Source organism: the organism of the source record quoted next, unplaced genomic scaffold, assembly GCF_019419815.1.
Source record: "Pyrus x bretschneideri cultivar Hongxiangsu unplaced genomic scaffold, Pyrus_bretschneideri_v1 Contig21, whole genome shotgun sequence".
Classification (NCBI taxonomy): Eukaryota; Viridiplantae; Streptophyta; class Magnoliopsida; order Rosales; family Rosaceae; genus Pyrus; species Pyrus x bretschneideri.
In genome coordinates this window covers 4,596,656-4,615,319 of record NW_025999513.1, presented here as the reverse complement: position 1 = coordinate 4,615,319, position 18,664 = coordinate 4,596,656, and the positions used below count along the sequence as shown (strand labels likewise).

General features: G+C 37.6%; 2 protein-coding genes across 2 annotated transcripts; one reads left to right on the top strand and one right to left on the bottom strand.

Annotated features, from left to right (window-relative positions):
• The first annotated feature begins 583 nt into the window (after window positions 1–583).
• LOC103958535 lies at window positions 584–14,546 on the top strand. Its single transcript, XM_009370802.3, has 12 exons — window positions 584–979; window positions 1,837–2,016; window positions 2,131–2,241; window positions 10,195–10,527; window positions 10,879–11,055; window positions 11,155–11,442; window positions 12,036–12,158; window positions 12,250–12,447; window positions 12,746–12,999; window positions 13,210–13,414; window positions 13,491–13,796; window positions 13,998–14,546. Exons 1-12 carry the CDS (start codon window positions 773–775, stop codon window positions 14,301–14,303), a joined length of 2,688 nt encoding a protein of 895 aa, XP_009369077.2. The 5' UTR covers window positions 584–772; the 3' UTR covers window positions 14,304–14,546.
• Window positions 14,547–15,583: 1,037 nt separating this feature from the next.
• On the bottom strand, window positions 15,584–17,450 carry LOC103958531 (histidine-containing phosphotransfer protein 1). Its single transcript, XM_009370799.3, has 6 exons — window positions 17,136–17,450; window positions 16,875–17,005; window positions 16,662–16,730; window positions 16,157–16,228; window positions 15,960–16,032; window positions 15,584–15,855 (listed from the first exon to the last, which is right to left on the bottom strand). The coding sequence occupies exons 1-6, from the start codon at window positions 17,193–17,195 to the stop codon at window positions 15,796–15,798; spliced, it is 465 nt and encodes a 154-aa protein (XP_009369074.1). The 5' UTR covers window positions 17,196–17,450; the 3' UTR covers window positions 15,584–15,795.
• Window positions 17,451–18,664: the final 1,214 nt, after the last annotated feature.

Here is an 18,664-nt window from a genome sequence, read left to right as displayed (position 1 = left end):
TTCATTTTAATTGACTTGGTTACACTTGTATGAGTTATGTTTACCGCTTCAATTTTATTTATTTTAACATGACTAAATAAGATACCAACAAGTCACTGTATTTGAGCAGTAAAATCTTTCTCTCGCCCCAACTCGGCAGAAAAGTGGGAAACACATTGAGTAAGCAAATTTGGGACGAACAATATTGATGAAATAAAATTGTTCTTGAATAAGCAAATAATTCTCTTATGTGCATATATTTTTGTTATTTACTAAACTCGCGTACTAACATATTATTTGGTTAACAAATTTGATAGTTCTAACCTTGTTGATGAAGTTATAACCTTCTCACCAATCTAAAACTGTGGTTTCCCTATAGTCCAATCAGACAATTACATATATCCTTAATAATTTTCTCAACTAAAAATCGTGGACAGGAGAAAATGAACCCAAACCCATGTTGAATTTGAAAGGGTAGAAATGTGAAGTAGGACTTTAGTGGTTGGAGGTGGCTTTGAAAAAGGAACTAAAAACTTGAGTAATAAAATTCGATTGGTGCGATTCATGCGCCTTCTCGTTCGTCACGTGCCTCCGGCGTGAGTGACGTGTCCCATCCCATACATACTTTCATCATAAATATTTCTAAAACTCTCTCGAGCAATATCTCTCTAATTCTATAAATCTCTTCCCATGGTTAAGTTGCAGGCTTAGCTCCAACCAGTATTAAAGCATCATATCTTTGTAGTCTGGAGGGAAAAGATTTCTGGGTTTTGGTTGCAATTAAGAAATAGAAATGTTGTGGCAGAAGAAGCAGCGTTTTAATTGGGTAGTGCAGATGCTAGTTGCTGTGGGATTAGTACTAGTTGTGATTGGAGCTAGTAATTTGCAGACTGTGGAAGGAAGGCCTCACAGGATTCTTGTCGATACAGATGTCGATACCGATGATTTCTTTGCTCTCTTGTACCTCTTGAAGCTTAACAGATCAGAGTTTGAGTTGGAGGTGAGTTCATCATCCATCATCATCAATTGTTTGTGTTCATCCAGAAAGTAAAGGCTATAAGTTGGGTTTGTCAAAGCTAAGCTTTCCAAATCTGCAAATGCTTAGAGCTCTCAAAATTTACATGTCTCTTCGATGTACGTCTTTCCAACAATTGTATATGTATGCATATATATATGCATGCATGCATGTATATATACACACGCATATATACATATATATATTATATTCTTTTCTTGCGTTAGGAATCTAAGCAAGTGATGATCACCAGAAAAACTCATCGAATTAGTTTTGGTTGATTTAAATTTTAATTGATATTTGGCTTTGAAGGTGCAGAACTTTTTTTTATTTTTATTTTTATTTTTTAATGCCTTGAGGACCGAGTCAAATGATTCATACAGTTGAATGGATTCTATATTTGGGAAAAGGTGTAATTTAATAAAATATCAAGACAGTGTTCTTGGAGTTTTAATATTTTCTCAAGCTAAACCTTGTTTAACTAATTAAAAATTAATCTTTTTGGTCAAACGACATGTAAAAGTAAAACAACTTTTATTTCCTTTATGCAAAAGTGAATCATTGTTTTTACCTTAAACATGTTTTCTTGCAAAGTAGAAAAATAAATTCCAACTATAGTTTTCTTCCCTTGCACCCAAATTCTTGTCTCCTTCTACGGTTTTCATCTCTTGCAAAGTAGAAAAATATATTTCGACTACAATTTTCATCTTTTGCATCCAAGTTCATGTCTTCTTCTACGACAATTGGAAAAGCGTTTTATTTTAAAAAAGTAAAAATAAATAAATCATTATTGTTTCCTTAAACCTTGGTAATTATAGAACTGTAAATTTGTTTTACCACAGGCAGTGACTGTGAATGCAAATGCTTGGACCAATTCTGGGCATGCTGTGCATCAAATCTATGACATTTTGTACATGATGGGGCGTGATGACGTGAGAGTTGGAGTGGGTGGTGAAGGTGGGATCAAAGAAGATGGTACAATTTTGCCAAATGTTGGTGGATATCTTCCAATTATCGAACAGGCATGAACGGATTATATATCTCAACTCATGAATCATAATTATGCTTACTTAATCATGTTAAATTCATATTTACGGACACTAATTTATATTACTTTAAAAAACAATTAACTTCAGAGGACTACAACAGCAGGAGGATGCAGATATAGACAAGCCATTCCTGTAGGTGCTGGAGGTCGATTGGATATTGATTCTAATTTTGGCCTCAGAAAATCATTTCTCCCCCAGGTAAAAATAATGTACACACAGTAATTTTAAGCTGTATTTCTTATATACTCTCTGGTTATTTTTTTCTTCACTTTGAGTCTGCCAAAGTTTTGCATACATTTTTTCTCCTTCTGCATATAACTATTATAAAATGTATCTTATTAAAGAACGATGTGAATGAGAAGAAAAAGGGCGTGTAGAAATCTTTTTTCAAAATTAAATCTTTGACTTGAAATATGGTGAACCAAATGGCTCTACGTTGAAAGCTGATGGGAAGAAATTATAATTAGCACTGTTACTGTAGTAAATCGACATCATTGACTAAGGTACTAAAAAACGATAAGTGCTAGTAGTAGGGATCTAATGCCTAGGCAAATTAGGTAGAATTAATTAAATTTAGTATATAACATATAAATAAGTGCCTACTTACACTCTAAAAATTAATAATATACTTGTATTGAGAATTTTAGAAAACTTAAAACTTAAGCCATATTGTCACCATAACTGACAAATGCAACAAAAAATAAAAAATAAAAAATAAAAACCAAAAACCAAAATTGAAAATTCACTAATTAAGTAGGTTATTTAGAAAAACCTTTAACGTAATTAAAAAAAAAATTAAAAACAATGAAACCGCCTAACCCCCCTAACTCGCCTAACCAGCCTAGCCCACCTAACCCGCCTAACCATTGCCTAGCATGCCTCGCCCCTACTCGATTTTTTCCATGTTTCGACCTAAATCGCATCGGTCCTCCACCATCTAACTACCTACACTGATTTTTAGAACACAGATATCGACCCATACTAGTACTTAATTTATGTTATATAACGACTCTTTAAAGCTATTAATTAAGTTATAACCATACCAATATATATCGACAACATATAAAAACGATATCGATATAATAAGACAATATCGACAACATATAAAGATGATATCTGTTGCATGCATAATTTACTGAACAACTATGGAGGCCAGAAAGAGAAAGAAATGTGCAGCAATAGTAGAGAAGGAGAGATATGTGTAATTGTGGGTGTGTGTTATTCCACCTCATTGTGCCTTTATTTATAGTAGTAGGGAAGGTTAATTCCTTACCCTTTAGGATTACAACATTTAACAGGTAATCTATTCCTAATAGGAATATAAGATACATTCTCATATCTACTAGGATTTACACAATCACATTCCTATTCCAATAGGACTGCAACACTCCCCCTTAAGTGTGTAAATACTCAAATAAATGACACATCAAGTCTTCAGTGATGAAGCATGTACATTTGATGAAATCGTTGGCACAATGAGTGAATGCGAGTCTCAAATCAACGGAAGAATGCATAAAAAGTAAAACTCACAAAACCTTTGCTATGGTAAAACCCAAGGTGGGAGAAAAACCCATAGACTAAGGAGAAAAGTGAGAAGTTGCATTAAGTCAAAACTATACGTCTTTTGGACACAAGTAGAAGAGCTTTCAAGGGCATGATCAACCCTGGATGGGTGCCTCATTAAAACCTAGTTAGGTAGCAACAACCCAGTGGGAAAAATGCTCCTAATTGTAGGGAAAAAGAGTACATTAGGATCAAGTGAGTATACTTCTCCTGAGTTTGACATAACTTCCAAATGAAAACTACAAGCATTGCATATGACAGTTAGGCATACCAATTCCTCGGACAAGCTTCTGGAAGGTTGATTTTGGCAGTGATATCATGTAGAGGTCGGTAAGCTTGTCTGGGATTGGCTTGCATGACTTTAATCTCCTGATGCTCTGCTGATGTAGCTGTAGACGCAATATGTCTTGGCGTTGACTTTGTTGATGTATCATGTCATGGTCGGGTGAATACATGCGGTATAGTCTTCATAGATCGTCGTTGGGACTCAATGATGGATGAAAACACAACAAATACTTCAAATATGCTCAACAAGAACTCCTAACCCTGTCTCACTTGTGGCGTAGTGAAGTGAGGTGAGTCTTGGAACGATTCGAAGATTTTGTAACTAAGGTCATATCGTGGACTTCCAAGATATTGCGATATCCCTAACGGTAAAGACATAACCATTTAGGGATTTTACTTTGTGCCGGTTTGATAAGTAACCTGCGTCAGCATAACAAGAAGGCAATCATCATTTCAAGGATCAGGGGGTTGGATCCGCTTGAGATGCGTTGAGATTTTCCCTCGTAGTACCTTCAAGGTATGTCTTTAATACAAATTCAGTGGTTGCGTGTAGGTGTAGTGATGCATCTTTACCAAGATCAACAGCGAAAAAGATGTCCTGTCTAAATACAATGAGCTAAGTACAACGAAGCGTAAAGTTGAACTTTAGATATGGAATTTCGGATTCCATAACCTTTTCAAGAGTCTTATTTGCATATAATGTATGGACGATCAAAGGTATACTCAAAAGTGACACATTCAGAGTGTAGTTCAACTGGTAGACCAAGGTACCGTTAGAACAATGCTTGAACTCCAGGTCAAGGCATAAACGAGTTTTGCTATGATCCTTCATCTCAAATTTCATCTTCAGGTGCGAGGTAGTTCTCAAGCTTTTCCGGAGTCTTAGTGAGATTTGTGTTACCGACATAGACTGTAACTCTAGCAATTCGGAATAAGACTTCATAGTTTAACATGCAAAGGCATAATTTATATCCCTGACTGATCAAATAATCACTTAGATGAGTATACCACATCCGTCGAATTGTAAGTGAACGCCTTAAAACGAGTTAATAGGGTGTTCCGTGGTTTTGGAACTATTTGAACCAATCTATGTAATTCTTCAGGAACTTACATGTAAATCTCCATATCTATATCCCCATGAAGAAAACACTAACCACATTTCATAATGCTGCTATCAATCACATGACATTTTGAGAGATACCTTGCGCCATAAGGCATGCATCATATCGCACTATTTCATTCATCTCATAACGCTTCCTTTCCCACTTGTAACACAATAGGGTTACCTTGGGCAGTGTAGGAACAACAGGTTCAATACACACTTTGGTAAGAAATTTAACCTGGATTGTAATTTCAGTTGTCCAATTAGTTCTATGTTGCCACTTAATTAACGAAACACGGTTTGATATCGTCGCTTTTCATTTATGTCGGTAGCTACCATATAAGTGAAAATATCATCGATGATAATCTCATTTCGGTTCCATGTAGCTCATCCAAACTAGTGTACTGGACCAAAAACTTCAAGTCTCGGGAGTAATCCGGATTAATCTCATGAGATGGAAATGATTTGAGACAACGATCGAGTTTAGATTCATCGTTGTGCCGTGTTTTCCTCTTTTAGGGAAGTGAATCCTACGAACCGAATGATCTGTCGTGCTCCAGGCCAAGATAGATTGATTGGCTATCCGTCAGTGTACCAAACCGTCCAACAGGGGGCGTTTAAATAGTCCAACATAGGTGGCACATCCTCCAGGGATGTTGACTCGACATCCGTGAAGTAAGTCTATCCTTGCAGGTATGTTTGGAGCTGGTATATGATCTCGTCACTTTAGCTAGATCAGAGAAATCCATCTGGAGCAACATTCTAAAAACTATAAGTCATCGCACTTGCTTATTACATTTGTGCGGTATGAGGATTGAGATGAGATATAGTGGGCAACGTCCATGCAAATTCGTGCTGTTCTCCAATAACGTTAACGTTCTTATCTCCCTCTAACGACAGGAAGGCTGTCTCATTAAAGTGACAACCCGCAAATAAGCGGTAAAGAGACCGTGTGCAAGGGCTCTAAGAGAGCTAGTGTGAAGGAGAATCATGATCAACAAAAGATACACATCCTTCTTTAAGGACCCATGTTGGTATGTCGTGACGGCACAACTTGGCACATGGAATGCACACCCAAATGGATAAATACGAAAATCATTAGGTTCGTAACCAGTAACTAACTGTAACGTCATATAGGTTAGGTGGTAATGGGCCTCAAGGCGGACCAATATAACTATGTACAAGGATTGCATAGCCCTAGGCAGAAACCCAAAACTTGGTACTTTTACCAAAATTGGGGCGATCATTTAAATTTGCGCTTTATGATCGCTGGGCGAGGCTATTTGGGGTGAACATGGGAATTCAATGTTCAATTATAAACCCAAAATACATGCAATACTTTATCGAAAATTGTCGATATAAACTCTCCGGCATTATCCAGTCTCCCGGACCTTAAGGGATAAGTAGGGTGGTGAGCCCTTAATCGGCCAGTAGATTTAGCAGTAATGTGTGTGGACAAACATGTGACCATTTTGTTAACTCATCAACCAAAACCATAAGTATTTATATGGTCCGCATTTTGGTTGGATTAGTCCACATTTATTCCCTTGAATCCACTGTGAAAAGAGAGTCGTGTTGTATCTTTGCGAGGAATGATATAGAAAATCAATTTCCTTAATGAGCATGCTTGGCAAAGTGTGCTTGTAGGCACAATATCCTTACTTCAGATAAGGAGACGCGTTGTAGCATCATTGTTCGACCTAAGTGTCCCAAAAGGTCGTGCCAAAGCAAGTAAACTGCTCAGTCACCAGGCTCCAGGCCGGCCACATATGGTGTATTCCCAGTTGGAAGACAACCCATTGGCCCCAAATCAAAGCTTCAGGCTCATTTTTGGAGGTGGTGCAAAGATATTTCACTCTATTTTCTTCAATGGTTTCATTTATGATCATTGTCATCTCGAATATCCTTAAAAACTCAACGTCAGGGAGAATTTAAGGTCCCTTAAATGGTGATGCAATACCATTCATACAACAAGGAGCGTGTCAATGCTCTTAATTAGGTTGGATAGACCTGAAATCGTTGTTAGAGATATGATTTACGTGTAAAGTTAGTGTGTGTAGTACGCATTCATTGAGACAACTAACTTTCCCACATTCCTACCTAATCACGTGTTTAATTGAATTGGTCACATGTATTAAGAAACATGATTCAATTAACTCATATTCGAGGACAATATCAATAAGATTATCCATAAGTAAAACATACACCAAACTTGAATCCAAGAACATGGAAAAATGTTCACAAAGTAAACCAAAGTTACTAGGGTGGATTCGGCCAACAAGGCCATCCATGTCAAAATTCTGCTCTTCCAACGATGTTTGGTGGAGCAAAATTAGTCTTACATATTAACTACTAGAATGGTACTCCTTAACAACACTGGTAGGGGCACGAACAGGTGCATAACCAATGATCTATTTCATCAAGACGGAAGTAAATTTTGCAAGGTTAAGGTTTGGGAATACTATCCCTTATTCTTGAAGTTTTAGGTCTTAGGTGTCAATGATCACGCTTCGGGCATGATGCCATATCTTGGCAGGCCTTGATTTTACCATATGTTTTTTTTTTAAAAACTCCAAATTGGATTTTGAGAGAGTATGTCATTCGGTGTATCCATGCCAAAGCAGTGCATCACCATTCGGTTAGGCTTTGACCGAACTGGGTTGAGCCATTTGGTAGACTCCAGCCGAACTGGGTCTATACCTTTCTCTCACATTTGTGGTAGTAATCAGATCCGAGAATTTGGTAAACTTACTCTTTCTACATTGCTGCTTCAGAGGCGAGTTAGAAACATGAAGGACGAGAAAAGTATTCTTTAGTCAAAATTCGATCGGATTTATAAACTTCAGAATTGTACTTATTATGAACGTAATCATGGTGTGCTTTAGGCAATGTCTTTCATGATTAAACGGTCCATGGAAGCCAACCAAAGAGCCATGGAATCCTCGTTCATTAGGTATTTCCATTTGTAATGCTTCGGATACAAGTATTCAAATGAAGATCATAGCGGAGGCTTATTCAGCTTTTCCTTACCATTGTTGGCTACAATGGTTTCTCAGCTTCTTGATAGTCAAGTGGAGATTCACGTCTTATACCCACATAAAGTGGTTTCTAATAGAAACATCCAATTCAGGGAAATCGAACTTGTGACAGTTTGACAATCCATTAAATTGGAGGGAATAAGATTGTGATTGGTGCTATGGAAATAAATCATCCATAAGCATCAAAGTTAGAACATTCGGGGTTCTAAGACATGGTTTTCATGAAAAATTCGGGTTTTCATGGGTGTATTGTTTTACGAAACTTTCGGGTTTCAAAGATACTAAATTTGAGGGTTTCAAAGACACTAAATTTGAAACTGCAGGTTCAATTTAGTTTATGAACGTTTAGTTCATAAAAGAGAGGTTCTTGCAAGAAACAAAGAATGCAATATACAACTAAGTGTAGGGGATTTAAGGTTCTTCGGGAACTCAAGTGTGAGAGCTTCGTTACTACGAAAGTATGTCAACGGTTCAAAGTATAAAAATAAATTATTGAATCGTTAATGTCCAAAAGTGATCTTCAGGTCAATAATTTTGGAGTCATTATCAGATTAATGAACTGCAAGTCAGTTTTAATTAATTCAATAGATCGGAGCCAAACAGGGTCTCAATTGTAGAAGCTAAATAATATTAACATACGGGTTAATACTATTTAGAATGCTAAAATAATAGCATGTGGGTCGAAAAAATTGCCCCAAAAGATAATTGGGCTCAGGTTGGGTACCTTGAGTAAAAGGCATGGCCCCAAAAAAGGGCATCGGGTGTGAACTTTCAGGTCACGGGGTGAGGGAGAAAACCCAGCCGCAGCTGGGTTTCAAGGTTAGGCCTTGGGGATGGCACGGGACAAAGCCCAGCAGATTTGTTGGCCTGTTAATGCACGGCAGCCCAGCCACAGTAGGCTGGCATCATGCAAGGACCAAACCCATGTATATAGGTTGATACCGAAGCAAGCTATAAGCCTTAGTGCACGCGGGACAGTAGCCCAGCAAGCATGACAGCTTGCTGGCATGGGCCGAGAGTAGAGGGAGGTTTAAAAAGGAAAGCTGCAAGCTTCCTTGATGACTGGGGACTACGGACCCGAGACAACCTAACCAGGCCAAAGGCCTGGGGTGTGTATATGCTCGCATCAAAGCTGCAGTCAAGGTCCATGTGGGTGCAGCAAAGCCCAGAGGGCTGCTGCCCAGTTTGTGCCGCAAGGGGTGGTGCCATACCATTCCCAAATTTTTTTTCGACATATGTAGGGTTTAAGAAAACCTAGAATTGCTTCTAATTTAATTTGATACTTTGACTCACATATTCCACATAACAATTTAATTGTGCGATGCAGGAAACAAATATATGAACATATACAATATATTTATCGGAAGGAAAATATAAACATAGGGGGTATCATGGGGAATGTTTTCATGCTTCATGGTTGTTTCAAATATCTTACTTTATTTTAAGCGTACCTGATTAGCAGAAAACAACAATAGCCTTTGAATTTGTAGAAGATCCTTCTCGGAAAGCAGGAATTGCGTCTCCAATGCGTTGTATCACGTTCAACAAAGAAAAAATAAATTGAATCAATAGCATGTCGATCAATTCAAAATAATAAATTAATCATAAAAAGAATGATTAAAACATAATACTCTTTTGATTGAAGAATAAACTATAGCGTTAAGAGCGTGCTAATAACGTATTGTAGGTATAATTTACTGAACAATTATGGAGGTCATAGAGAGAGAGAAAGATGCGGCAATAGTAGAGAGAAAGAGAGAGATGTGTAATTGAGGTGTGTGTTATTCCACCCCATTATACCTTTATTTATAGTAGTAGGGAAGGTTAATTCCTTACCCTTTAGGATTACAACATTTAATAGGTAATCTATTCCTAATAGGAATATAAGACACATTCCCGTATCTACTAGGATTTACACAATCACATTCCTATTTCAATAGGGCTGCAACAATATCGATATAATACGACTATTTGATAACAATTATAGTGTTATGGAAGAACACTGCTATGGTGATAATGTTATATGATTATGATAGCTTGTCTGATAAATTCATACATGAACTAGTGAAGAACTGTTTTCTTTATTCATTTTTTGGTGTTACATTAATTCTATATCTTGCTCAGGAATTTTTCTTTTCTTTTCTTTTCTGTAAATGAAATTAGGGCAGCAGGAGATATACTCCCCTTCGACAACCTACTGCTCAGCAAGTGATGATTGACAAAATATCTGGAGGTCCCATTACTGTATTTCTGATAGGAGCACACACAAACTTTGCTCTTTTCCTTATGAGCAATCCACACCTAAAGAAGAATGTTGAGCACATTTATGTCATGGGTGGTGGTGTGAGATCGAAAAACCCTACTGGTTGTTGCCCGGAAAATTCCACGTCGTGTGTTCCTCGGCAGTGTGGTGATCCTGGCAATGTCTTCACAGACTACACTAGTAATCCTTACGCAGAGTTCAATTTCCTTGGTGATCCCTTTGCTGCGTACCAGGTAATACTACAGTTCAATATATATTTTTCGGCCGTGAATCATTGCTAGACGGTGAATTTTAACGTCACATTTTGACAACAGCCGTCAGCTGAATCAATGGTTCAAATTTACAGTTTGACGACATAAACATCTTATGTTGCCAAGCAGTGACAACAGAACATTATATAGTTTTATGGAAAACGAATTATTATGTCATCAAATTCATACATTCGGGCAAGAATCAACTTGGTTAATGGTTCATATTCACAGTAGGTCTAGTCTAGCAAATACGTCGTCCAATAGTTTGAGAAGAGAAAATTTTCCGGTTTTATAAATGGTCGCGTTGGTGACAATGAAATTGATATATTTCAGGTTATACATTCTGGGATTCCAGTCACCCTTGTTCCTCTGGATGCAACAAATACCATTCCCATTAGTCAAAACTTCTTTGATGCCTTTGAGAAGAGCCAGAACACATATGAGGCACAATATATCTTCCAGTCCTTGAAAATGGCTCGTGATACTTGGTTTGATGATCAATTCTACACGGTACATCCACGATTATTCGATTTTTCTGTGTTTATTAGACTTTGCCTACCTTTCTTAAGGATCAAATAATCTGATATGATACAATGTGACTATTTTCAGAGCTATTTCATGTGGGATTCATTCACAGCTGGTGTGGCGGTATCAATCATGCGAAACAACTCGAATAATCCTAATGGAGAAAATGAGTTTGCGGAAATGGAGTATATGAATATAACTGTGATTACTTCAAATGAACCTTATGGGGTAACTGATGGCTCTAATCCTTTCTTTGATGGCCTCAAAGTTCCAAAGTTCAACCTAGACAAAAATGGTGTGCATAGTGGTCATGTTCAAAAGGGACTAAGAGATCCATTTTGCATTGGGGAGAATGGCAAAGGGAAATGCAAGGTAACTAACTTGCTTTCTAGTTTACAACTTCCAAAATATAATCTCGTAAGCCTCATTTGGAGTCTGGTATTGAATTGGAAGGGATAACTCACTAGATTTAATGTTTGTTGAAAGAAGAAATGGATGTCAAATTCTAAATTTTCATCTAAGGTAGAAGATGGATTAGCCATGAAGGAAACTTATCCTTCCAAGTCCTATCATTTTGTGGGGATTGGAAGAAATTTGTTTTCTTTATGACTAATCCATCTTCTACTTTCGACTTGGACAATATTCGAAATTTGTCATCGGTTTCTTCATCCAATCCCAATTATAGAAACCAAAAGAGGATTTAGTGGTTGTAAGCTTACCTTACACGAATTCTCATTTAAGGCAAAGTGCAGTCAAGTTTATCAATAACATATGCACATTCTGAAAAAGTGCGGATAACTACACTACACAAAACTTTGCGTGCTTATGTTATAATCTTTGTAAACTCGATTTTGTTTTAAAATCTTGAAAGTGCTTAAAATAAGGGTAAGCTTGATTTAATGAACAAGAATGCTAATGTTTATACATGATCTTCAAATGTTGAAGAATTTCCTATTTTGATACAGGATGGTTATACAGAAGAAGTAACAGGATCAGAGGCAGTGTCTGTGCTTGTTGCTACAAAAGCCAAACCAAATCAGGACCCTCAAAGCTCACTTGACAGAGAATTCTTCATAAGTTTCTTGGATGTAATTAAGCCCACTTAAATCTTTTTTCCATTTAAGTTTTGCAGGTTTGTATAAATTTTTTTTACTCTTTTCCAATTTTTTTTTCTTGCAGGTTCTGAACAACCCTCAACAAAAAGGGAGATTCAATTTAACAACCCAATTTCCATTTTACAAGGAAGTTACATACAAACCAGAATTTGGAAACAGAAAACTTGGAAAACCTGTTGTCTTTGACATGGATATGAGTGCTGGAGACTTTGCAGCTCTCTTCTACCTCCTCAAAGTACCTATTGAAGTGATTAATCTCAAGGTAGAATTTTTGTTGCTTCTTTTTTCTAACTTAACTTGGTTAGTCCCCCGAAAACTGATAATGTTAGCGAGAAACTCTTAAACAATCAAATTATACGTATAGAAAACCACTCACCAAGAGCACAATAACAGTTGGGTTCAGGGTCTTTTCTTCGAAATGGAGCTTTAAACCCTGAAGATGCTTAATTGCGAAGAATCCCTATTTTTCGAGAAAATAGATTGGCGGAAAAACTTAAGAGAGTAGCTTAATTTGTCATTGATTTCCATATATGAGAAAAATCTGTTTGTGTTGGTTTCAGGCAATCATAGTAAGCCCAACCGGGTGGGCAGATGCTGCAACAATAGATGTGATTTATGACTTGCTGCATATGATGGGCCGTGATGACATCCCAGTAGGTCTTGGAGATGTATTTGCTACAAACCAGTCTGATTCAATCTTCTCTGCTGTTGGAGACTGCAAATACCTGCAGGCCATCCCTCATGGCAATGGTGGATTGCTGGACTCGGACACTCTCTACGGCCTTGCTCGCGATTTGCCACGAAGCCCACGAAGGTATTACTTTTCTGTCACTCACCAAATGATGTGTTAGATACATGTCAGTATCTAATGAGGTTAAAGGTGAACCAGATTTGAATAAACGAAACACTACCATATTATTTAGTGAACTTAGTAAACGAATTTGGTGAGCTTAGTGATACTCTATGCAAAATCATATGTTCCTTTAGATGGACCGAGAGTGAATTCTTAAGTCCTTTTTACCAGGTATACAGCAGAAAATTCTTTAGAATTTGGAGCCATTCGGGATACAGATCACCCTGAACTCAGGCAACCACTAGCATTGGAGGTTTGGAAAGCTGTGGTGAAAACACTAGATCCAGGATCCAAGATTACCATACTGACCAATGGACCCTTGACTAATTTAGCAAAGATCATTTCGTCGGAAAAGAATACCACCTCTCTAATACAGGTGAGTTCATTGAGCTTAATTTGTATATTCTCACATCAAGTATTTGCAGCAATGATGCCAATGTTGCTCATTGCAGGATGTATATATTGTTGGAGGGCATCTCAGGAGCAATGACAGGGACAAAGGAAATGTGTTTACAATTCCTTCCAATGACTATGCAGAGTTCAATATATTTCTTGACCCTTTGGCTGCAAAAACAGTCTTTGAGTCCTCACTTAACATCACACTCATTCCCCTTGGCATCCAGCGCGAAGTTAGTTCATTCTCGAAAATCTTAGAAAGGATGCGCTGGAAGAAGAAGACACCTGAGGCCAATTTCACCCGGCGTTTGCTGTCAAGGCTCTACCGTTTGCAGCAATTGCACCATAGATATCATCACATGGTAAAATAGCTTCTTATCTAAGAATATATGCATGAAACACTCTTAATCTGTGGTAGGGAGTCTATTCCAACACTACTTCACATATCTGACCGGTTTATTGTCGGACTCACACAATCGGGCAACCATCCACCTGATTAATGGTCTAGATTTACGGTCTAACATCTTACGTTCTCACTTTTCATATGTTATATTATGCTGCAGCAAACTTTTTTGGGGGAAATTCTTGGAGCAGTTCTCATAGCTGGTGATTCCCATCTGAATGAAACCTTCCAAGTGAAGCCCATCAAGGTTTATGCTGAAGGTGTTGAATCCAGTGATGGACAGCTTATGATCGACGAAAATCAATGGAAACTGGTCAGATTATTGGACAGTGTAGATCCTGAGGCCTATTACGATCTTTTTGCAGACCGGCTTAGTGATTCAAACCAGTCTGCTGTATTAGCTAGTTTCGAAGAGCAAGTAAACTTCTGGCGGAAGCCTCCAAATCAGTCCGGCACTGCTCCGTAACATGTAGAAATTTGAATGAACAAAGTAGAGATTCTGCTTCAAATATAGCACAAATGGCAAAAACAAAGAAAGGAATACGAAACGGAAAATGCCATTGGAATTGTTCATTGGCTTATTTGTTTGACAAGGTAAATTGTTCATTGATGATTCACTGTACTTGCACAGAGGGGAACCTGCTACATCATATTTTTATAATGCACAAGTTGCCACTACTAAAAGTAATTATAACAATAATTGATCTCATCTCAATAGATTAAGCTTTCGGGAACATGATCATAACCATGTCATTGTCACTAATCATTATTATAATCTCACCACCCCAAGCCTGCCAACTTTCCATGCTTTATCCCTTGTTGCACCATTGTTCGATTTAACCACCCGTTGCAGGGAGTGACAGACAGCTCTCTGCAACAAGGGTATATCGCTTTTCTTTCCTTCTCACACATCATGCGATGTGTGAAAATGTAAAAAAAGGTGTATATTGATGTGTGAGAAAGAAAGTGAAGCGATATAACCCCATTTCGGGTAAGTTATAATGCATAACAAAAAACCTTTAACATGGATCATTTTCCTTTTTCTATTTTATTCTGAGAAAACAAAGAAAGATAATATTGTTAAAAGGAACAAAATGTTATTGTCCGGTTGTGGTGATCATTGAGCCTTCTCATTTTGATTCTCCTTTCCTTAAAGAAAGAATTTGACGAGAAAAACACGTTTGAGCAGCAAACAAATGGCCAGCAAAGCAGATCAAGATTGACAATTAGCTTCAAAGAATCAAATCTTTCACATCTATTTTATAATATGGATTTATTAAACAAGACTTCATGAGTCATTTGTTTAATCTCTGCTGGCACCGATGACAACTAAGGATTGATACGAATGGTAAGCATGTAATTCTACTAATAATACACGGGAAATGATTTTCGCACTCTCTTTTCTCCTCCTGCACTTACCTGCTTGTTTCTGCCCTTGATTCACCGTTTGATTTATACAATCCTGTGGCCAGAAATAAGAGGGGGAGTGCAAGAGGATAGAGAGCGAGTGTGAAATCATTTCCCTAACACAACAATACCAACAACGAGGAACAGCCAACACAAAACTTGAGCCATGTCAAAGTTTCCACAAAAGCAGAAACTGCGGGCTGGAGATTTCTCACGATCAAAACCCTAGTTGAATACAAAAACTTGGGATCGGTTTGCGCAGCCGCAGTTTCAATCACAACGACCCAAAGACATGAATAGGTAAAGTAATTAAGCAATAAAGCATATCACCAGCTAGTATTGGAAGGGAAACTCCTTTTCATAATAACAAGGTTAAAGGTTCATCAAGAAGTGGCACCAGATGGAAAAACTACTACTCATAACATTCATACAAGCACAAATTCAACAGTGAAGAGAAATTTCAATCAATTAAGAGAGGTGTTATACAATACTCGTGCGATGAGATCTCTCCAACCACTCTAACCTTCTTGTTTCTTTTCACAATTGTCGGCTTAGAAATTCAATTCCAACATAGGAATCGACCCGCCAGCTGCCATAATTTGTTGCTCCATCTGAAACCAACAATATTTAAATTTGGAAAAAAAGAATAAGTAAATGGAACAATAATAAGTTAAACATAATAAGCAAAATCAAGCGTCTATACAATTCTACTCACCGCGAAGAGAGTTTCAAGCTTGCTCTTCACGAGGTAGTACTCATGCTTTACTTGTTGAACACATCTAACACACCTGCTAACGAAAAGTCTTTCAGTTTTCATGGTTCAAGACCTCACAACTTCGAGAGCTGATTAAGAAAGAATTAAATGCAAAAGAAAAACACTATATAGGAATGCTTAGAGTAAAGTAAAATCACCCTTCAGTGTTCTGTTCCTCGCAGAAGTTGCGGAAAGCAATGCAGGCATTTTTAACTCTTTGCGCACCAATACTGTTGAGCACAAAAACTCTCATCAAACACATTCAATTAAACATGAACAGCAATTTGCTCTCAAACCTATGTCCCTATATCTAAACTAGATTAAGTTTAGGGTAATGAATAATTATCACACTCCCATTTTCTCCTTCTGTACTCGTTGATTCTCTTTGAACTATTCAATCCAAAGACTAGAAAAGAGGAAGTGCAGAGGGAGAAAGGGGCGTGTGAAAATCATTTCCCGAAGTTTAATCTATCCAAGCATGTACTCTCAGGTTGAACAAAATGCAAAACTGTCCAACAAACTATACAACTAGGAGTTCGAAACGGTAAAACGAGCAGTTCCAACTATAAAATCAACTAAGAAATTCAAAAAAGGACCAACTTTTGCTACTTCATTTCATGTTTCTTTTTCATAGGCAAAAGAATAAGAAAAATTGAAGTGTACCTGGAGCTACTACCCTTGAACTGGTGAACATGGGCATCAACCCTTTTGAAGTCTACGGTTGGCTGTTCTCTGTGCAAACAAAAATAACAAAAGGGAAAATCATGCACTCCTCAAAGTATCCAAAGCAAACTATGAGCACCGCACAAATCAACCCAGTCCTATCTAATCCTAGAGAAGAAACGATAGTGAAAAGGTAAGATCTTGGATTCTTACAGAGCTCTGGTGAGATCATTGAGAAGCTTCTCGGAATCTTCAAAGAAAAGGGACACCACTTCGACAACAAAATCTGGGTTGCTCTCATCCTGCAGCTGTTGGAGCTGCAAAAACTGACCATCCAGAAACCCCTTCTCTCACCCAAACCAAAATAAACCCAAAAAAAACAAAAAATCAGGAACAGAACAAGCAAATACAACGAAAACAAAACAAACCCATCTGTGATTTTGCTTAAATTTCACACTTCTCTGTTGCGTTTACCTCCAGGAACAGGGATTTTGTGTAGTCAACCCACTGTCTCTGCATTTGCCCCACCTCCATGTCTTTGCTTTTGTTCCTTACCGCACAGACAGAGTAAGCGAAAGAGAGCCAGCCAGCTGAGAAAAGCTTGTGCCTTGAATTGCAGATCTTAAGGAATTATTGCACAAATCAGAGAGCATAGAAGTAAAAAAACCTAGAAAAAGGGCTTGGTGAATTCAACGTGAAAAAACAAAATCCAAAAGCTGCTTGCTTTGGGGTATTTGTCTACTGTCTAGTACAGGTAGAGTCTGACCTCCCCTTCTACCTCTTTATGCGGATGTGTGCTCTGGTTTTTACTTTTTTTCCCACAGAATCACAGACCCCACCACTTGCCCTCCTTTATATATAATAATTAGTAATAATAATTTATTATTACCATCTAACCTCCTGCACAATACACTCTCTCTCTACCTTTGTTTTTCTTGTAATTTTGTACATTTTTCAAGTCTTTAGGCTTTTTCTCAAGGAATAAACCCTAGGGTTGGAGAAAGACACGTAGACTGGAATGTTACGGTGGTGGTAAAGTCGGTCTATGTGTTGCTATCATTTAGGAATTGGGCGGTTCTGCTCAATTCATACTTATAATTGTGAAACGAATCAATGTTTTTACACAGTTCATTAGCTTATTTTATGAATATAAATTATGAAGAAAAACAAGATCAACCCAGTTCTAAACATGTTCTAGTTTGGTTCGATTGGGTGCCAGTTCTATTTGGTTTCGGCCTTAACTCATTTGATTTGAAGGGCTTTAAAGAGCCCTCAGCCCTAATGAAAAAAATTGGTTGCAAAATTTTAATTAAAAGAAGACGTCGGGTGAAACTCAAATGAGTTGAAAGGTGAACCTAGGCTTCACAATCTGGACTCAAGTTTGAGTTTGGGATCATTTGGCATCATTAGGTCTTGAGTTCACTCAAGTTATAGGCTCGTGTTGCTCAACTTTGTATTCAACACAACTCGTTTTAGTTTGATTCTTAGCGTTGGTGAATTACACGATAATGGCCAAGGGAGATTGAAATGTCTCTGTAAATCTTCCTAACCATCGAAATGGCAAACTGTCGTGACTTCACTACCCGATATCCCCTTTTTTAAAGGAAAAAAAAAAAACTCTCTTTTCACTATCAACTGTTTATTTCATACCGCCCAATGCTAAAGAATTATTAAAGAGAATTGTATAACCGGATACAAACGTAAATTGCATCACCCAAGAAAATAAAATCCGATTAAAATCTTAGCTAACTTTCTACAACTTATTTATAAAAAAAAAAAGTCGTGGTCTATGCTCCACATATAGAGGGAACAGGACCTGTGATTTACAAGCTGTTAGCGGTTTTGCTGGTTGGAACTAAACCCCAGCCAGCTTGTTAGGGATTTTAGGGTTACTAAAATTAAAGATAATTATTAGAATAATCCCCAACTACTCAAATGCCACCCCATCCCAATATCCCATGTGGCAGAATTATCATTCGCCAAAATCGCGAATTAAGCAAGTT